At 51.3% G+C, this 16643-nt stretch overlaps 5 protein-coding genes across 5 annotated transcripts; 3 read left to right on the top strand and 2 right to left on the bottom strand.

The window, feature by feature from the left end:
* Positions 1-1153: 1153 nt before the first annotated feature.
* On the bottom strand, positions 1154-1542 carry BJX68DRAFT_261501 (CTAG/PCC1 family protein; the record flags this gene model as incomplete). The annotated part of the gene is made up of 2 exons (XM_071044158.1): positions 1154-1448; positions 1499-1542. The coding sequence occupies 2 exons, from the start codon at positions 1540-1542 to the stop codon at positions 1154-1156; spliced, it is 339 nt and encodes a 112-aa protein (XP_070905261.1).
* Positions 1543-2085: 543 nt separating this feature from the next.
* BJX68DRAFT_88374 (uncharacterized protein) lies at positions 2086-2985 on the bottom strand. Its single transcript, XM_071049931.1, has 4 exons — positions 2691-2985; positions 2505-2630; positions 2325-2450; positions 2086-2269 (listed from the first exon to the last, which is right to left on the bottom strand). The coding sequence occupies exons 1-4, from the start codon at positions 2869-2871 to the stop codon at positions 2226-2228; spliced, it is 477 nt and encodes a 158-aa protein (XP_070905260.1). The 5' UTR covers positions 2872-2985; the 3' UTR covers positions 2086-2225.
* Positions 2986-5817: 2832 nt separating this feature from the next.
* BJX68DRAFT_225614 (TMEM165/GDT1 family protein) lies at positions 5818-8125 on the top strand. The gene is made up of 3 exons (XM_071038404.1): positions 5818-6743; positions 6795-7671; positions 7731-8125. Exons 1-3 carry the CDS (start codon positions 6153-6155, stop codon positions 7802-7804), a joined length of 1542 nt encoding a protein of 513 aa, XP_070905259.1. The 5' UTR covers positions 5818-6152; the 3' UTR covers positions 7805-8125.
* An 86-nt stretch (positions 8126-8211) lies between these two features.
* On the top strand, positions 8212-11631 carry BJX68DRAFT_225611 (uncharacterized protein). Its single transcript, XM_071038403.1, has 4 exons — positions 8212-8635; positions 8839-10063; positions 10109-11176; positions 11227-11631. The coding sequence occupies exons 1-4, from the start codon at positions 8437-8439 to the stop codon at positions 11321-11323; spliced, it is 2589 nt and encodes an 862-aa protein (XP_070905258.1). The 5' UTR covers positions 8212-8436; the 3' UTR covers positions 11324-11631.
* A 597-nt stretch (positions 11632-12228) lies between these two features.
* BJX68DRAFT_275695 (uncharacterized protein) lies at positions 12229-14859 on the top strand (the record flags this gene model as incomplete). Its single annotated transcript, XM_071047894.1, has 3 exons — positions 12229-12888; positions 12944-13308; positions 13363-14859. 3 exons carry the CDS (start codon positions 12229-12231, stop codon positions 14789-14791), a joined length of 2454 nt encoding a protein of 817 aa, XP_070905257.1. The 3' UTR covers positions 14792-14859.
* Between the last annotated feature and the right edge of the window lie 1784 nt (positions 14860-16643).

Here is a 16643-nt window from a genome sequence, read left to right as displayed (position 1 = left end):
ACGTTTCACTGTCGCTAGCGCCGAGGTTCGCGGGAGGGAAAGAAGGAACTTGGAAACGTCCAGAAAGCGGCGCCGTTGGCAGATGGCGACTTTTCGCTTTACTGATTAGGAAGCTTGTGAGGGGCGCTCTGCCGGATGGAAGCACAGCCGAGCGGCATCGCTGGGCCTTGGCCTGGGGTTCACTGCACGTTTGTCAGCGCTCATAGTCGAGACTCCTGGCTCTTTGAGGATTCCAGAATGTGATTTGGAAACTCGATGACTTCATTGTCTTAGATAAGATTTCGTGTGCTTTTGTTCTTGAAGGGTGTGATTGGGTGGCGTTCCGTATACGTATCGCGGCTACGACTCCATACATAGCTACAATTCAACGGTTCTCTTCATAATTCCAAATACTTGGCCCAGTATACCGGGGACCCGGGTTCCGGACTGTCCGAAGCTCAGTTCTGCAGAAAGAAGCCGAGCTAGTCGCTAGCTTTACGGGCTTGTCACGGTGAGGGATAGCAGCATACAATGATAAGCAGAAAACACGTTAAATTTGGAGGAGGCGGAAGTCTTGGGCGCAGCCAGCTTGACACGTTCCGTTCGTATAGACCAGATAGATTCGGTATACTTTTCACCAAGATAATTGCTGTGAGGTCGACGTACGAAACCACAGTTTCCTCTCCACCTAGTCGACTGATGTGTGAGACGTAAAGTACCAGGTTGACAGGCTCCGAAAACAAGTGTCAAAAAACCGCTTTGAGGTTCTTCCGCAATCTATGCCAATGCCTCGGAAGTAGCGTCAGCCTTGCTCTAGCGGTAGACCATGTCACCAGAAATGGGGGTGATTCCTTCGCATGCTGATAAGTACAAAGGTTCTTAAGCCTGAGCTTGAAGATCGATCCGAGATTCGTAGGCTGAGAAAAGGCTGTGTAGAGTTGTGCCCAATGCTCCGTATGCCGGGAGTTGATCGGCTGAGCCACTCTCATTGCCGCTGGGTGAGTTTCGTTGCACCTAAGGTCATCGCCCACACGGTGAAAGTGATGCTTAACCCCGTTGTTCCAGTGTCGACAGTCCACGACAGGATGCGGGATCACGGATCTCCTGTTACAATCTGCCTCGCGCGGCCGTTTCACGTTCTCAATCATGCTCTACCATCCCTTCAATTTTATCCTCATTCTTTGCTCTCCTCCTCGAGAACATCCACATCCAATTCTTCCATAACCCCAAGAACAACGCCTAGACTCTCCATGAAGCCGTTCACGGCGACCCTTAGCATGCGGTTCGTCGTCGCTCTGTAGGTCGTCTCAAGGACAGTCTTGGCTTCGTCACCGTCTGCTTGATTCTGGGAACTGGGACTTTTTAGTGTGAAATCTCGCCGGACTAGCGGAGAAAGTTCGGCGTCGACTTCGAGGGCGCGGAGGGCGGACGAGGCGAGTCGGTTGCTTGGGAGGGGGAGGGAGATTGTGCTGGTCGGCGGGGTTAGTCATGGGATGTGTGCCGGGAAAATTGAGCTTACAGGGAGTAAGGAAATTCGGAGTTGGTGGTTTGAGTGGCAGCCATATTCAGTGTTGACACGGGCAATCGAATCGAGATTCAGGCTCTTGAATGTAGTGGGTTTTCTAATCTTTTCTTCGTGGGAGAGAAATTGTTTATCCCCAAGGCCAAGATGCGCGGGGGTGCGATACTCGATGAGTCAGCATACGGAGGCTCAGTCCAAGATAACTAAGTTAACTATCCCTGCCGTAACTCATCCAAACAACACCTTCATTCGTCATGATGAATTTTGCCTACACTCCGAGACTACTACTACAAAGCACATACTCGACTCCTGGATAGTCCTTCTCTCGCATACCCAACCGAACCAATGAGGGAAGCGCAATCATGAAAGGCACTTGCCTAACACGTAAGAGGAAGGAACGAACAGCGACCCCGGGGCGCATCGGTCGTTCCTTCCTGGTATACATCCTCGACCTGTGAGTAAGGGAAGACCTCGAGATGCACTTTCCTAAAACGAGACAGGAAGGAGGGGGCGGTGCGCGACCTGATCTAGGTAGTAAGGACGCCTGACGCGGAGCAAAGCTTACGGAGAACAGAATCAAGAATTATGGTCAATGTTCATCTGATCAATTATGTACTATGGGGTATTATGATTATTCTCCCGCATGGACACGGGGATCAACCCTGCGCCTTCGCTACCCAGCGATATTTTCGTTAAGAAGCGCAAGCAGCCAGGAATGCTTCGTTCACTGCTGCTGCGACAGAACAGTGTTCAGGTTGGAGAGACCGTCTGCACAAAATCAGTCAGCGAAGAACTTTATGTTGTTATCTCACATATTACTTACTCGCTCCGCCGAGGATGGTCAGGAGCTGCTCAAGGCCAGCAGCGTCGACATCACCGCTCTGAACACGGCTGACGAGGGTGTTGGAGAGAACACCGAAGTCGGGAACCTGCTCGTTCGTACCGACGACTTGAGGCTTGTTAGTCCAGCTACATATGGATGGATCATGGTTACGGGGCTTACCGTTGACAACAGTGGTGACGAGACCACCGGCAAGGTCGAGGACACCCTGCAGAAGGGGGCTGGAGTTGACTCCGCCAACGATAGCGGCAACGAGGCCGTTCAGGGTGTCGTGGATACCGCCGAGTTCTAGGGTAGTCAGCTTCACCACTCAATCCGGCTTATTCTTTGGGGCAGGCGAGATCGTACGGGATGTGAGACCAGCAAGGTCAGCGTCGCCACTGCGAGTTGACGAGACATCAATCTGGTCAAGGACACCCTCGATACGGGTGACAGTGGACTGGACCCTGACAACGTCAAGGTTGGGGATAGCAGCAGCAGTAGCAGTGCTGGCGATGGCGAGGGAGGCAAGGATTCCAGTGAACTTCATTTTGATGATGAAAAGGGTAAGAAATCAACGAAGACTCGGGTGAGGGAATGAACTGCGGTGGGTATGAGTGAAAGAATGACTTGAGTGAGAACTCTGAACACTTGGCTGAAGAGAAGAGAGCTCCTGCGGGCTGACGACCGCATTATATAGCAGCCATGATGGCTTTCTATCTCTTTTGGCTTTTACGCTCTTCCGAACTCGACATTTACTGTGCAGATCAGGGGCGCCTACAAGACGGTGTGAAGAAGCATGACTTTCGGAGAATGATGCCTTGAGCGTTGCGATTTGAAAAAAGGAATAGCGATCGACAAGAAAAACGTGTACCTCGTACCACTGCCTGCTCCAATTGAACCCCACCTGCCGTCAATCAGACCAACACATTTATAGCTAAGGCGTCTCAAGGGCTGAGGTGATTCCCCAAGGAGTCGTTTTGCTATGAATTGGGATCCGAATACATAGTCGAAGGTTGACCAGTGGCAGCATGTTGGACGCTCGGGTTGTCTCCTAAATTTTGACATCTTGTGATGGAAGGACACAAGGTACTTATGTCAGAAGAGGTTATTCTATGCCGATCTTGCGCGGTGATATCCCTGATCAGCAGTCAATGTCAACGGGAGCTGCGGAGAAGACAAAAGCGAGCACTCCGCGTTCTGGAGGCAATAGTGTTGAAGGCAACCCCACCCGGGACTTTGGTTCCCTTTGGGAAACTTCCACCAAGTTGGAAGCCAGGAACCCCAAATCTGCCGTGTGCTAGTCCCAGCGTAACGTCATAAGCTAATTCTTAAGTGAAATTAGTCCCGGCTCTTGGGATGATCTTCAGAAAATGTTCTTGGACTATTGGTTTCAACGCGCGTGGCTTTTCAATCAAGCCTCTCGGGGTTTTCGCCAACGCAGCTTCGGCAATGGCTTACCTTGGTAATGTTTGTAGAGAAAACGACTTGCATATATCCCGTCAACCGTGGGAACCTTTGTTCTTCGAGCGTAGGAGCTATTGCATTTTCTGAGAAATTCTGATGCAGAAAATTGGCAGCCAAACCAGAGCAAGTCGGCCCCTGGATCTCGTTTTCCGCACCCTGCCGATCTTCGCCATCCGCCAATAATCGCCTCGACAAGACGAGCCTAAAAGCACGACAGATGGAGACATGCTTTGATATAATTTGCTCATATGCAGTTCTCTTGGTGTCATAACAGTCCTCATTTACCCAATTGGCCACCAAGAAACTTCAGTTCTGCCTTCTTGAACATCTCTCATGCGAGGTCTCCTCGAATTCGCAATTGATATCAGAAGTTGCTCAACAACAAGCCCAGTCAAATATACTTCGAGGACGAGCTTGAGGTTTCAGCCTTTGCATCCGCGAGTTCTGCTTGTCGTCATTTGCGCTCTCTGCTTGCCCCCTGCTCCATCTATGGAGTAATAATGTGATTCGAATCCCAAATGCTGATCGTCTAAATGCCCCACGCTATCAGAAGCTAGCTACCTGCACAAGCAAGGATTTACAAGTGATTTATCATTTGCCACGCCATTTCAGCTTCAGGAAGGACAGTGCAGAGGGTACATAGGAATTCCCAAATCTTACGAGTATCGCCCACACAGCTTCCTGTTCGAGGGACTGTTGGAATTATCAAAGAACTTGCATTGAGTTCCCCCAGCTACAAAACACAACAAGACCCAATCTCTGTTCTTTTCCCTTCAGACTGCATGCGAGTAAGTCGCCTCTTACTCACAAATGTCGCCTTATGCAGACTGATCACGATCAAAGCACGCCTTCAGAGCTAGGCCGTCTTCTACTCCTAGATTTGTCACTGTGATAAGGTTACATCTCACGCAGGGCACTGCGGCTTGAGCTGAAGGATCTCAAGAAAGGCTGCATTAGCTCTTCTTAGCCAAAGCCTAACCCGATGAACTTGGGTGCCAAATCTCACTTGTGAGGCAAACATTTGGTTCATGAGATCGTTGGTGTGGAGCATCACGAGCTTCGGTGCCACGCCCGAAGGTGGTACGCGATTCGAGATCTCACGTATGCCTCAACTCATTGTCCATTCGCATCCAATGCGCCATTCTTGGCAGGTTCGTTGGGATACCTTCCGTCTATCCCTCGCAAATTTTCCGTCAAATGATCTCACCGGCCGGAAAGAACATTTGACTGCCAAGTACCGCACATGCTCCTATAAATCTGTATTCTTCAAGGTTCCTTCCAAGTACGCCTGGGGAGGGCCGCCCTCGGAGGGAGAACTGAAGAGCCTATGCTTTGGTAGTCTTTCGCTTTTGAGGTCGTCCCTCAGGATGCTGTTTGAAAACACTTGGTGGACGAGATGAGCTCGTTATTCTCAACTCAAGATATTATACAACCATACCTCCCAGAAAATAACATGCAGCGGTGTCGCACAATCTGCGCCTAATGGTCAACCCTTTCGTGTCGATGAGGAACAAAGATATATAGGAATGAGATCAGCAAGTACTAGAGGACTTGGAAGCTGATAACAGAGCTGGTATGGTACGTGGAGCTACTCCCATAAGGCAGTGTGATGCTTTGCCCTAGTCCCCCGACGTTTTGATGTGAGAACTAAAGTGGATGATGATTGATCCGACTAGGTCGCTTGTTTACTTCACCTGGGCACGGGATATACATCAAGTCTTCTAGTGTCTAAAGAGAGGCCCGAAGGATAAATATAGTTCGCGAGGAGCCCGGTATGGTTGTTTAGCCTATGGTGCATAGGCTCAGAGACACATGAGCGAATGCAACCAATGCATATTTCCAGCGGTTGCAATATTGGATAACGAGCGATTGAAGCCCCGCATAGCTACTCCGTAAGTACTACTCCAGATGCCTGGATGGATGGATCCAACAGAACAGGTGAGCCGCAAACGGCACTTGGACACGTGATGTTGAAATTGCCCCTTTGCGGCCAGAAAATGAAGGCTACAACTTTCCGGCCTGTCGGCGCCGTCATGTCCTCCCACTTTTCCGCCTCCTTTTCCAGATCAATTCAGCTGTTTCTTTTCTTTCTGGTCGTCGAGTTAACGAAAGGAACTTCCGAGAGTCCACTATCTTTTATATTGTTTTAATATCCTCATTTATTCTTTCTGTCTTCGATGCCATCGTGGCCTTAATTGTCGAACCCGCCGTCGATCTCGAATCCATCTGAACCAACGATCGGAGTTCCATTTCACAACACGTATTGAACTTTTGATTGCTCTTCAATAACCACCATTCTCTCGTCGAGTTCATTTTTAATATCATCTTCGCAACCTACAAATCACAGGCTATCAATTCTATAACATGAAGCTCCCCTCCTCGTCGCCCCTTATCTTCATTTTGCTCCCTGCCATCGCAACGGCGCTCGCGGACTCAGCAAGCAATGAAAACGTAAAGGATTCCGTCGCTGTGGAACGCGACACTATAAGCACCAACACGATCGTTCCAGACCTCGATGATCTTGCTCCCAAAGCTTCTCCGAAAGGGACGCTGGACGCCCCGGTCGATGGGAAAGATGGCAGACCACATGCTGGTCCATGGGTAGAGACAAATGCTGAGCGGGATCGCCGGAAATCTGGTACCATGACAACGTCCGATGAACAAACTCGCTCAGACACAAACCTCGATTATGATGGAAAACCAATTCCCTATTCGAATGATGGTGTGATGGACGACCGTAACAGGGCGGCTCCGAAGGAAGGGACTCGCGGAACGGAAGGCGGCGTATCAGAGAAGCTCAAGGGACTCGAATATGGGGACAAGTCCCCAGATAGCCCGAAAGAGGCGCCTCCTTTGCCGCATAGCGAAGAACAAAAGCTTCCATCGACTGGAGCTGACAGCGTGACGAAGGACACAAAGGGTTCGAGCGCCGACTCGAACCTTGGTGTTCTCGAGGTACTAGTCCTGGCCATTTTTTTCTAAATTGATCAACTGACTTGATTCAAGAAACCTGCAGATCTGCCTGACAAACCACACGATATTCCACCTCCCAAACCTCCCGCATCTTCCAAGGATAGCCCCGTTGGTTTCGACAAAGAAGGTTCAACCTTACCTGCCAATGATCTTCCTCAGGACGCTTTCCATTCGCTCCTATTTTCCTTCACCATGATTATTGTATCTGAAATTGGCGACAAAACATTCCTTGTGGCCGCTCTCATGGCGATGCGACATCCACGACTCCTCGTTTTCTCCGCTGCATTCTCTGCGTTGATTGCCATGACCGTTCTTTCCGCTGTCCTAGGACACGCTGTTCCTACGTTGATTCCTAAGACTTTTACCAAGTTCTTGGCAGCTGTGCTGTTTTTCATCTTCGGTGCGAAGATGTTGAAAGAAGGACGGGAAATGTCTCCCGACGAGGGTGTGGGCGAAGAGATGAGGGAAGTCGAAGCCGAGCTGGAGGAGAAGGAGCACGAGCAACTCCGCATGAGCCGCCGCCGTTCCTCAGTCACTCCTCATTCTTTGGAAGCTGGACGATTGGGGCGCAAGTCGCGGTCTTCTGCGAACCGTCTTCCTTCTCCTCCTGAGAGCCTATCCTCGTCCTCTTCTCGCGGCTCATCTCCCCGCCCTACTCAACGTTGGAATGACATGCTTGTCGGCGTGAACAACCTGTTTTCCCTTCTCCTGAGTCCTGCCTGGGTGCAAACTTTTGTCATGACCTTCCTCGGTGAGTGGGGTGATCGCAGCCAAATCGCAACCATTGCCATGGCCGCGGGACAGGACTACTGGTGGGTGACTGTTGGTGCGATCAGTGGACACGGCATTTGCACGGCTGCTGCTGTCATTGGAGGCAGTGCTATCGCTGGTAAAGTGAGCATGCGTGTTGGTATGTATTCTTTGACGAATTCTCACTCACTGAATAAGAAAAGGCTAACATATCTGTAGTTACACTTGGCGGCGCTGTTGCTTTCTTAGTCTTCGGTGCCATCTACCTTCTAGAGGCGTTGTTTTGGGATTAGTAAGATTGGGGCGATGTAATGCTTAGACTTGCTGCTGTACAGTATGGGATTCATAGGCTTTAGCGGTTACATCTCTTCATACTACTTAATATTGATGACTGAGAAGAATATGACCTTTGAAGTTTTCACTCTCAAGTGCTACGCGCCGTATTATCGCGTCCGCTATCCTCAGGAGTAACCATAGGCGGCAGAGGTGGGCCGCGCATGGCGACTGCTTCGTTTATACTGTAATGAGTGTACAGAACTACTTAGACAGATCCAGGCAACTTCTGGTCCGCATAGTTATTCATAGTTCGACATGCGATGCTCATCAACTCAGACATATCACGTGCCTGGGTTAGGGGGGGTTAGGGTTTGGCCTTGGCGCTGGGTTGGGGTTAAGAGCTGAGTCAGAGCTTACATAAGTGGCCAAACCCTATCCTGGAAGCTGCGTCGGTCGCGGGCGCAAAAACAGAACAATGTTTGCCAAGCCAGACAGATTCAGCCCCCCTTTTCGACTGCGCGAAGTCGCGGGCTGAACTTGCCATCATACTCTCCTCAACTCCATCAAGCATGACGGCTTCCCATCGCGACTCCATCTAAAATCATCCGGATTTTGGCGCATATCTGCCGCCTCTGCTACCGCCTACATCATGCTGGGCCACTCACGATCACATTCGCGACAAAGTCTCTACTCCAAGGCTTCGGCGCCTGTGGCGAGCTCCCCGAGTCGTCGGCGTGTGACGAGGAGTCAGTCTCGCGAAGTTGAAGACCTTCGCGCAGCTTCCAGTTCCAATGCGATTCGCTCATCTGGCAGAAATGATGGTTCGAATAGGTGGGGACAAAACAAACGTAAGTTTGACAAGCTCTGGTTGGAGCTGAAGCTTTTTCTGAGCGCATTATCCGCACCTGATTTGCACTTCTTGGCGCCTATACAACCCAATTCGATTATCCCACTTCATTCGTTCTACCTTACTCTCCTCTCACTCCCAGTTCTTGATTTCCTCTTCCCAGTTTTGATGACCCATTGAAGTTTCTTACTCATTCATGAGTAGCCCTTAACCCTGTGGTTGAAGAATCTCCAGTTGGGACGCCGCAAAAGTCGGTCTCTCACTATGCAAGTTCACGCTACAGTTCAGCCGTTCCAGACTACGCAGATGATGTGGCCAACATTACGGGAACCACCCTTTTGCAATCGGAACCCGAGTCTGAACCTGAACCAGAGATGATGCTGGAGGCACTTCCAGACCTTGAACGCACCGGGAGAAACCTGCTAGATTACCTGGCTCCCAGCACCGCAAATCCAGTAACCATCGTCAACAAAGCCGAGGTGTTGAGCAACCCGGCGAACACCCAAAGCAAACACCTACGCTATTTGACATCGAAATTCGCTGCAGAATTCAGGTACTTTGGCAATCAAACCTATCTTGAGGTTGACGCTATCGGTCGTGCGTTCAACACTGCTCTCGCAGGGCGACGAGGATCTTTTCAGGACTGGGAGCCAGACCCTGTCGTGCATTTGGCCAATTGTGTTCGATTTGCGCACGAGATACTATTGGCAGGTCCTGGCCTGAATTCCCGAAAAGAGGCGATTCGACATATCGAATCCTCGTTCCCTTTGCCTTTTATGAGTGGGTTAGTCGCTGAAGGGCAGGAGAAACACCCCGGGGAAAGTTCTCTGCAAAAGGACACCTTTCATCTCGCTCTCGACATCCGAACTCAGTCCCTGATACTACATTTGGAAGAGCACCAGGATGAACCTGAATTCAACGCCAAGCATGCCGTTAGGCGGTTCTTTTTCAGAGGGTCGTCCCGGAAAACGTTTCGGGGGTTTAATCTGCCAGGTTTTGGTGGTTCGAAGGGCACTCTTCCAGACAATTACGCAGGCACTGTTCAGGATCGCTACAACGAGATCCTCCTTGCGGAGATTGGTGAGGGTGGGTTTGAGGTTGGTAATCTGAAGGGTGCGCATCCATGGCGGAGTTTTGCCATGCGCACAGCCATATGGGTTCGTAAAAGAGTAGAGGAGATTGATGGAGAGCTCAAAAAGCGAATGAGCGCGAAAGCCGTGCACGACGCTTTTTTCACATCGAAGCATCCTAGTTTCGCCAGTACGTTGGAAGGCTCCGAAAGTGAACCAAATGGCGAATTGGAGGAAGTTGTTCAACATGTCCCGCAACAAGAGATATTCGAGGGGGAAACTACCCTGCAGGTGGAGGTAGAGCCGCAACAAGAGCAAAGACCAGAACCGCGACCGGAGCGGAGACGGTCCTCGAAAGGGTAAGTCTTTCTTCACTCCAGGCGGAACGTGACTAATTGTCAAAGGACCTACTTGGACCCCATATCTATAGGGCGTATGAAGGAGAGATTAGAGCGTCTTCGTTCTGTATCTGAAGCTTCAGGCTCAGTCAACCGCCGACAATCCGACATTGTTCCCCCAGTGTCTCAAAAGGAACGCGAGCCCGACCGCCGAAAAACTTCTACACATTTACCCGCAAGCCAGTCGAAGCAGCCTGCTGCGGCTCCGGAAACTCGGGCGCTCTCTTTCGATTCATCTTTATTTGTAGCACAAGAAACGGGGGAACACGAAGAACTTGAAGAATCCGACATCAGCTTGGGCGAGGATTTGACTCTCGACGGTGGAAATGAGGGAAGAGATATAGAGAGATCGGACAGCCCGCCAGTTGCTAGAAGCACACCATCCTCGCGCCCGCAACCAACGTCCAACCCAAAGACGTTGACCGAACGTATATGGGATGTAGTCAAAGGTGGTACAAATATGCAACCTGCTCCAGGACGAGCTCGGAGCTCAACTGCACGATTCATCGACCGCCAGGAGACTGCCGAACGGGTTTCTCCGATTAGCCAGCGCGACTCACAAAATGCCGTTAGACGAGTTGAAGAGCGTGTGTCTCGAAAGCGTGCTCGAGTACCTTCCGAGGCAGAAACCTCCACCGATGATGACTTTGATTCTGATGAACGTGACGTGGATCTCGAACGTCGGCGAGCTGAGAAGCCACAACAGGGAAACAAGCGACGTCGCGTTGTAGAAGAAGATGCTGATGAAGAAGGCGATCATGAAGTTGCCAACACCAACACCAATGCCAGCCGCGACGAGGAAGACGAGGTTGAATCTCCACGCCGCCCAGATGCAAGAGTGCGCCCCGCCCATATTCGTACCTTACCAAGGAAATCCCTGGGCTCAAGAGTTTTCTGGACGGAAGCGGAGGACAACCGTCTTATGCGGCTGATGAGGGAATATGGCACAAGCTGGGCGGTGATCGTACGGCAAAACGAGGCTCAGCCGGTCCAAGAAGGTGAAGTGCGAATTGAGGGACGAGACCAGGTGAAGTTTAAGGATCGCGCCCGGAATATCAAGGTCAAGTTCTATCGGTACGTATCCTTGATAAAGTACTTCTTGACGAGTTGCTGACGCATTGTAGAGAAGGGTTACCGGTGCCCGATTACTTCGAGAATGTGACGATTAAAGAAAGCGACCGGAAGAGGCTTAGGGAGCTGGGGATTACATTCCCGCGATGAAAACCGTATGACGATTGGAGCCTTGGGTGTTATTTTGGAGTTGTTGGTCAATCAGATACCCGATACTTATTGATGCGTTCCATATTCTTCCGGCATAATCTCCGATACCATTCTATCCTCCATGATTACCACTTGCTAATCTACGCAAAGGAGTTGTGTAACACTGGACTGTAAGGGGACAGTGAGCTTGAGGAAGGGCCCTTTCCTTTCGTAAACGCTGCAGGTGGTCACACTGCATGACGATGGCCCATCAAACAGTCCGTGGCCAATCAATGAGCCATGTTTTCGTGTGCCGATCATGTTCACGCATTTCAGCTCTGCAGTGGCGTACCTGAACCTTTGATCAATCAAAGGAAAATAGCCGGCCCGCGTGGATGATGCTCGTTGGTTGGCTTGCGCATCTCTGGCACTTGCATTAGCATCCGCAGCCTTGACCCGTTCGTCACAGCTCCCCAGATCCTTTGGAGGATCGTTTGCCTCGATCCCCTCATGTTTGTCGTCCTTATACCCATTTGGGCAGAAGACATTATGCATCTCGCCATTCGCGAGGGGTACATCCATCTTGACTGGCGAAGAATGTTTGCGTCAGGGATCCCCTGTCGTTCTCCCCGCTCTGGATCGAATCTATCCACTGCGAAGTTTACTTTGAGACCAGCCTTGGTGATGATCAGCCAGCCATGTGTGCTGGCAACTGTACAGAGAGATGCCTTCAGCTGCCACCAGCCGAAGCACTGCCGTTCTTTTACCTCGATCAGCTAAAGCAGTAGCCAGTCCCGCAGATATAAGCCAAATCCCAACCCAGGCACAGACACTGCTCCTGCTCACAGATGTTTCTATTCAGGCGCCCCTCCTCTCGATCCCAGCAAAAGCCCAAGAACTCGAGGAAACGCCCTACCCCTTCTAAAATGTCCCCTTCTCAGACCGAATGGGTATACTACCCCATCGGCGGCATTGCCGTGAAAACTACAGACAATACTCCCCCCACTCCCGAAACCAAAGTCCCCATCCGCCAAAACATTGATGCATGGAGTGCTGACCCGGCCAACGATAAACAAGTCAAGCTCTTTGTTATGGCCCTCGATCGCTTCCAGAAGATCGACCCTGCCGACCGTGACTCGTACTTCCAGATTGCGGGGATCCACGGACAGCCCAATGTTCCCTGGGACGAGCCGATCGATGCCGCAGAGGCAAAGGGCAAGGGTTACTGCACGCATAATAACATCCTCTTCCCGATCTGGCATCGCGCGTACCTGGCTCTATACGAACAAAGACTGTTTGAGATTATGGTGCAGGAGATTGTGCCAGGGTTTCCGCGGGAGGAGCGCGGTGCTTGGGAGGAGGCTGCCCTCTCTTGGAGACTTCCGTTCTGGGATTGGGGGGTTACATCCTCCGTCCCCGATCTGTCAAAGTATCCGACGACGGTCGTCCCGACGAGCGATGGGAAGGGTGAAGAGCGTATTCCCAATCCGCTCTACCAGTTCCGCATGCCGAACAACAAGCCAATGTCGACCGCGGGTATGGACAACTTTGTAGACCCATGGGTCGACGATGGAGATATGCTCTATGTACGCTTTTCTCTCACCTAATTAGCTATGATCCCAGCTTACAGAAACAAAACAGTACGGCGAATGCATCGGCACAAGCCGCTGGCCCCAAGAAGGCGACAACGCCTCTGGGAGTGCAACCTGGCGACATGGCGTCGTGAACAATTACAAGGTGCAAGACTCTTTGAAAAAGCCCGGCTGGGTGGGTGATGCTCCCTACGGGCAGCCTGCGGAGATGGTCTATCGACTGCTCACAGTGCCCATGGAGTACTCGTCTTTTGCAACGACGGCGCAGCTCTCGGATGACCAGAATGTCGCGAGTGATGTCAATATCGAGTATCTCCACAACAATGTTCATGGATGGGTGGGAGGAGACTATAATGGACATATGTCGCAGATTCCAGTCGCGACGTTTGATCCGTTGTTTTGGTTGCATCATTGGTAATTTTCATTTGACCTGTTGCTTGGAGTTGAGGTAGGGCTGACTGAAGCTAGTAACATCGACCGCATCTTTGCCCTATGGCAGGGACTCAACCCAGACAAGTGGTTTGAAGAAGGCCAGGCCAACGACTTTTTCCAGGAAATCATTGGCCTCCCCGAAGGGGCCCCGATTGGCCCTGAGACCCCACTGCGTCCCTTTCACAAAGACACCAAGGGCACCGTCCTCACGCCCAACGACGTCCGCTGGCCGTACAGTTTTGGCTATACGTATCCTGAGTTGCAGACTTGGGCATACGAGCCAAAGGCATACACCTCTACTGAGTTTCTTAGCGACCTCCGGAAATCAATCAACGATCTCTACGGCGTCTCCAGAAAAGCGCTCGTCGATGCCTCTGCCACCATTCCAGGCGTAGAGTACCTCGACGACGCAGTCAAGTCCCTCGACTACGCATTCAGCGTCCGCTACCGCAAATACGCCTTTGGCGGCGAACCATTCTGGATCCGCATCTACATCTCCCAGGACGGAGCCACGCAGAACTCCACTACTGACCTCATAACAGAGGTCTACAACTTTAGCCAAAAGCCCGAGGAAGCCTCTGGCGCGCTCGCATGCAGCAACTGCAAAACGAACCAGGACAAGAATATCAAATCGACAGCCAACATCTCCATAACCCCGGTGCTGATCACCCTCCTGAAAGCCGGCAAGTCACTACCGAGTCTCAACAAAGACGACGTTCTCAAGTTCCTTCAGAAGCGAGCCTACTGGCGTGTCTTCAAAGGCGGAAAGGAAGTGCCGCGATACGCGCTTGAACCCCTCGAGCTTGAAATCATTGGAAGCACCAACGACGCAACAAACTTCCGCGACCCGACAAAGGCACCGTTGCTCGAAAACTTCCAGCCCGAACCCGCCATCTCCGGCGGTGCAGACGGCGCCTTGGATCCAAACCTGAAGCAACCCATGACCATTCCACCAGCGGCAAAACCAGATATTCCCAAGGCAACACTGCGCCTCGGATCCTCGCTCCCCTTCAAGGGCTCCCTTGCCCCAGACAACGTCGTGATCATCGACGCACCCTCTCTCAATCTAACACCAGACAGAGAAACGCACACAATCGACAACACCCAGTTCTGGTTTTCTGATGCAGAGGGTGGGGACGGCGAGATCCTCTTCCTGCTCTCTCTCCGGCGCGCAGAGGGGGAGATCGTGTTCAACACATTCCTGAATAACAGCTGGGGAGAGGAAGTCCGCGTCTCACTTGATAATCGTTTCAAGAACGAGAAGCCGACTATCTTTGTGCACGACCAGGAGGACGGGTACGAGGTGTTTATTGACTGGAGGCACGTGCTTTGGTTTGAGAAGAGGGCCAAGGATCGAGTGGCCAAGTCGATCTCGTATACGGTCAATGAGGGACAGGTTGCGGTTCTTGGGAAGGAGCTCAAGGTGAAGGTGTTTGGCTCCATGAGGGCGCTCTTTGAGCATTAGGTTTAGTTTGGTTCTGGTTATTTAGGTCGTGCGTGAGGGACTGGGTGTTTTTGCAATGTAGCTAGTTGACTCTTTATCCATACTTTTTACCCAGACAGGGTTTGCGTACACCGGCGGTGACCTGGGTTATATCGTAGGAGAATGAAATATAGAGGTAGCTGCACGGTCTGGTTCTGACTAGGATCAAAAAATGGCCATGTGACCTGGAATGGGAGAAGCTCGTCCACTACTGGTACTTTAAGTCCAGGACATGACTGGTCATCCGCCATCAAATCCTGGTTCAGTGTATTCGGACCTGCGAGCCGCATACAGGCTGCCCAAGAATGGCCCGAAAGGATGACTTCCAGATCCAATGAGCGGAGCAGATCTAGACAGACTCTACCCTAGCAACTCCACAACCGCCTTATGTCCGCCCATCATGGCCAGATCTCGAGCCGTTTCCCCAAACTCGGTTCGTGCGTTCAAGTCCACTTTTTTGGAGCTTAGGAAGACCTTCACAACTGCCTCACACCCCTTTCTTGCAGCCATGTGTAGTGCTGTCTTCCCAAAGCGGTTATATGCCTGTACATCCAGCTTTTCAGAGTTCAGAAGCAACTCCACCACTGCTTCGTGTCCCTTTTCTGCAGCCAAGTGCAAAGCTGTTTCCCCGCAATCGTTCCGTGAGTCTATCTCGACGCCTTGAGTTTCCAAGAGAACTTCCACGACCTCCTTACGGTCTTTCTCTGCGGCCCATAGTAAAGGTGCTTGCCCAAACACAGAGTCTTTGAGATTTACATCGGCCTCTCGATCCAGGAGCAGCTTCACAACTGCCTCACGCCCATATTCGGTAGCCCATATCAGAGGTGTTTGACCATGCTTGGTATCCTTGGAGTTCACCCCCACGTTTTGAGTCTCCAAAAGCAGCCTGACGATTGCCTCGTATCCATACCTTGAGGCATATGTTAGAGGTGTTTGCCCGTGACTATCCCTAGACTCCACATCCACTTTTTGAGTTGCCAGAAGCAGTTTCACAACTACTTCGTGTCCTTGCCATGAGGCACAGGATAGAGGTGTTTCCTTATTTTTGAGATCCTTAGTGTTCACGTCCACCTTTCCAGTCTCCAAGAGCAGTTGCACAACCTCTGCGTGCCCACCATGCGCGGCCCAGCATAGAGGCGTTCGACCATATTCAGGATCTTTGGAATCGACATCTGCCAAGGTGCTTTGGAGGTGAAGCTTCACCACCGCTGCAAGCCCCAAATAAGTGGCTATGGTCACAGTATTGCAGTGAGTCGGAATTGAGGGCCTGAATATTGGAGACCAGATCTGGTAGATCTTCGACTCTGGCTGGCAAAGGGAGTATCCAAGTTTTGCTGCCTCGTGTACCTTATGTGCCTCGCATGCATCGTGCTTGAAGGCTTTCCGGAAGTGGGATGGCCAATGGCATGCTGCGTAGTTCAAAAAACAAGGCAGACTATCCGTCATACCGTCGTAGGTTAGGTACAACATGCAGGCCTCCACAAGAATTCTGTGGGATTCTTCCGGCTGAAGACAATGTTTCCATGCAGTAACAGATTGGACAGAGTCATCGGGCGGTGCCAAGTTTGAGGGGCCATCTTTTACTAGGAATTCCTTGACCGTCTGATGAAGGAGATAGATCCTTTCATCTACAGTAACGAGGAAAAGTCCACAGAGTTCTCTCATAGTTCTTCGAAATCTCCTGTCATGGAGCTCCTCATCGGCCTCGAGCTCTTCCTTGAGCTCTATCAGGGACTGGAGCCCGGCGTCAACAGTCATTGCTACAGAGAGCTCTCTCAAGGATAGGGGCCGCTCTGCAGCAGTGACAATGTGTAGCAGTCTCTTGGCATGGGGC

The sequence above is a fragment of the Aspergillus pseudodeflectus genome (genome assembly GCF_044049435.1).
Source record: "Aspergillus pseudodeflectus strain CBS 756.74 chromosome Unknown BJX68scaffold_2, whole genome shotgun sequence".
NCBI lineage: Eukaryota > Fungi > Ascomycota > Eurotiomycetes > Eurotiales > Aspergillaceae > Aspergillus > Aspergillus pseudodeflectus.
Note: the sequence above shows the minus strand (reverse complement) of the source record. Positions and strands in the feature narration are given on the sequence as shown.

Bases quoted from the DNA above. Each gene is read 5' to 3' on its own strand.
- BJX68DRAFT_88374 (XM_071049931.1), bottom strand. From the start codon at position 2,871: ATGAAGTTCACTGGAATCCTTGCCTCCCTCGCCATCGCCAGCACTGCT. The intron at 2,631-2,690 runs GTACGATCTCGC...TGACTACCCTAG, and splicing joins CCTTGCTGGTCTCACATCCC to AACTCGGCGGTATCCACGAC. The intron at 2,270-2,324 runs GTAAGTAATATG...GATTTTGTGCAG, and splicing joins GACCATCCTCGGCGGAGCGA to ACGGTCTCTCCAACCTGAAC.
- BJX68DRAFT_225611 (XM_071038403.1), top strand. From the start codon at position 8,437: ATGCTGGGCCACTCACGATCACATTCGCGACAAAGTCTCTACTCCAAG. The intron at 8,636-8,838 runs GTAAGTTTGACA...ATTCATGAGTAG, and splicing joins TAGGTGGGGACAAAACAAAC to CCCTTAACCCTGTGGTTGAA. The intron at 11,177-11,226 runs GTACGTATCCTT...GACGCATTGTAG, and splicing joins ATCAAGGTCAAGTTCTATCG to AGAAGGGTTACCGGTGCCCG.
- BJX68DRAFT_225614 (XM_071038404.1), top strand. From the start codon at position 6,153: ATGAAGCTCCCCTCCTCGTCGCCCCTTATCTTCATTTTGCTCCCTGCC. The intron at 6,744-6,794 runs GTACTAGTCCTG...ACTTGATTCAAG, and splicing joins CGAACCTTGGTGTTCTCGAG to AAACCTGCAGATCTGCCTGA. The intron at 7,672-7,730 runs GTATGTATTCTT...ACATATCTGTAG, and splicing joins TAAAGTGAGCATGCGTGTTG to TTACACTTGGCGGCGCTGTT.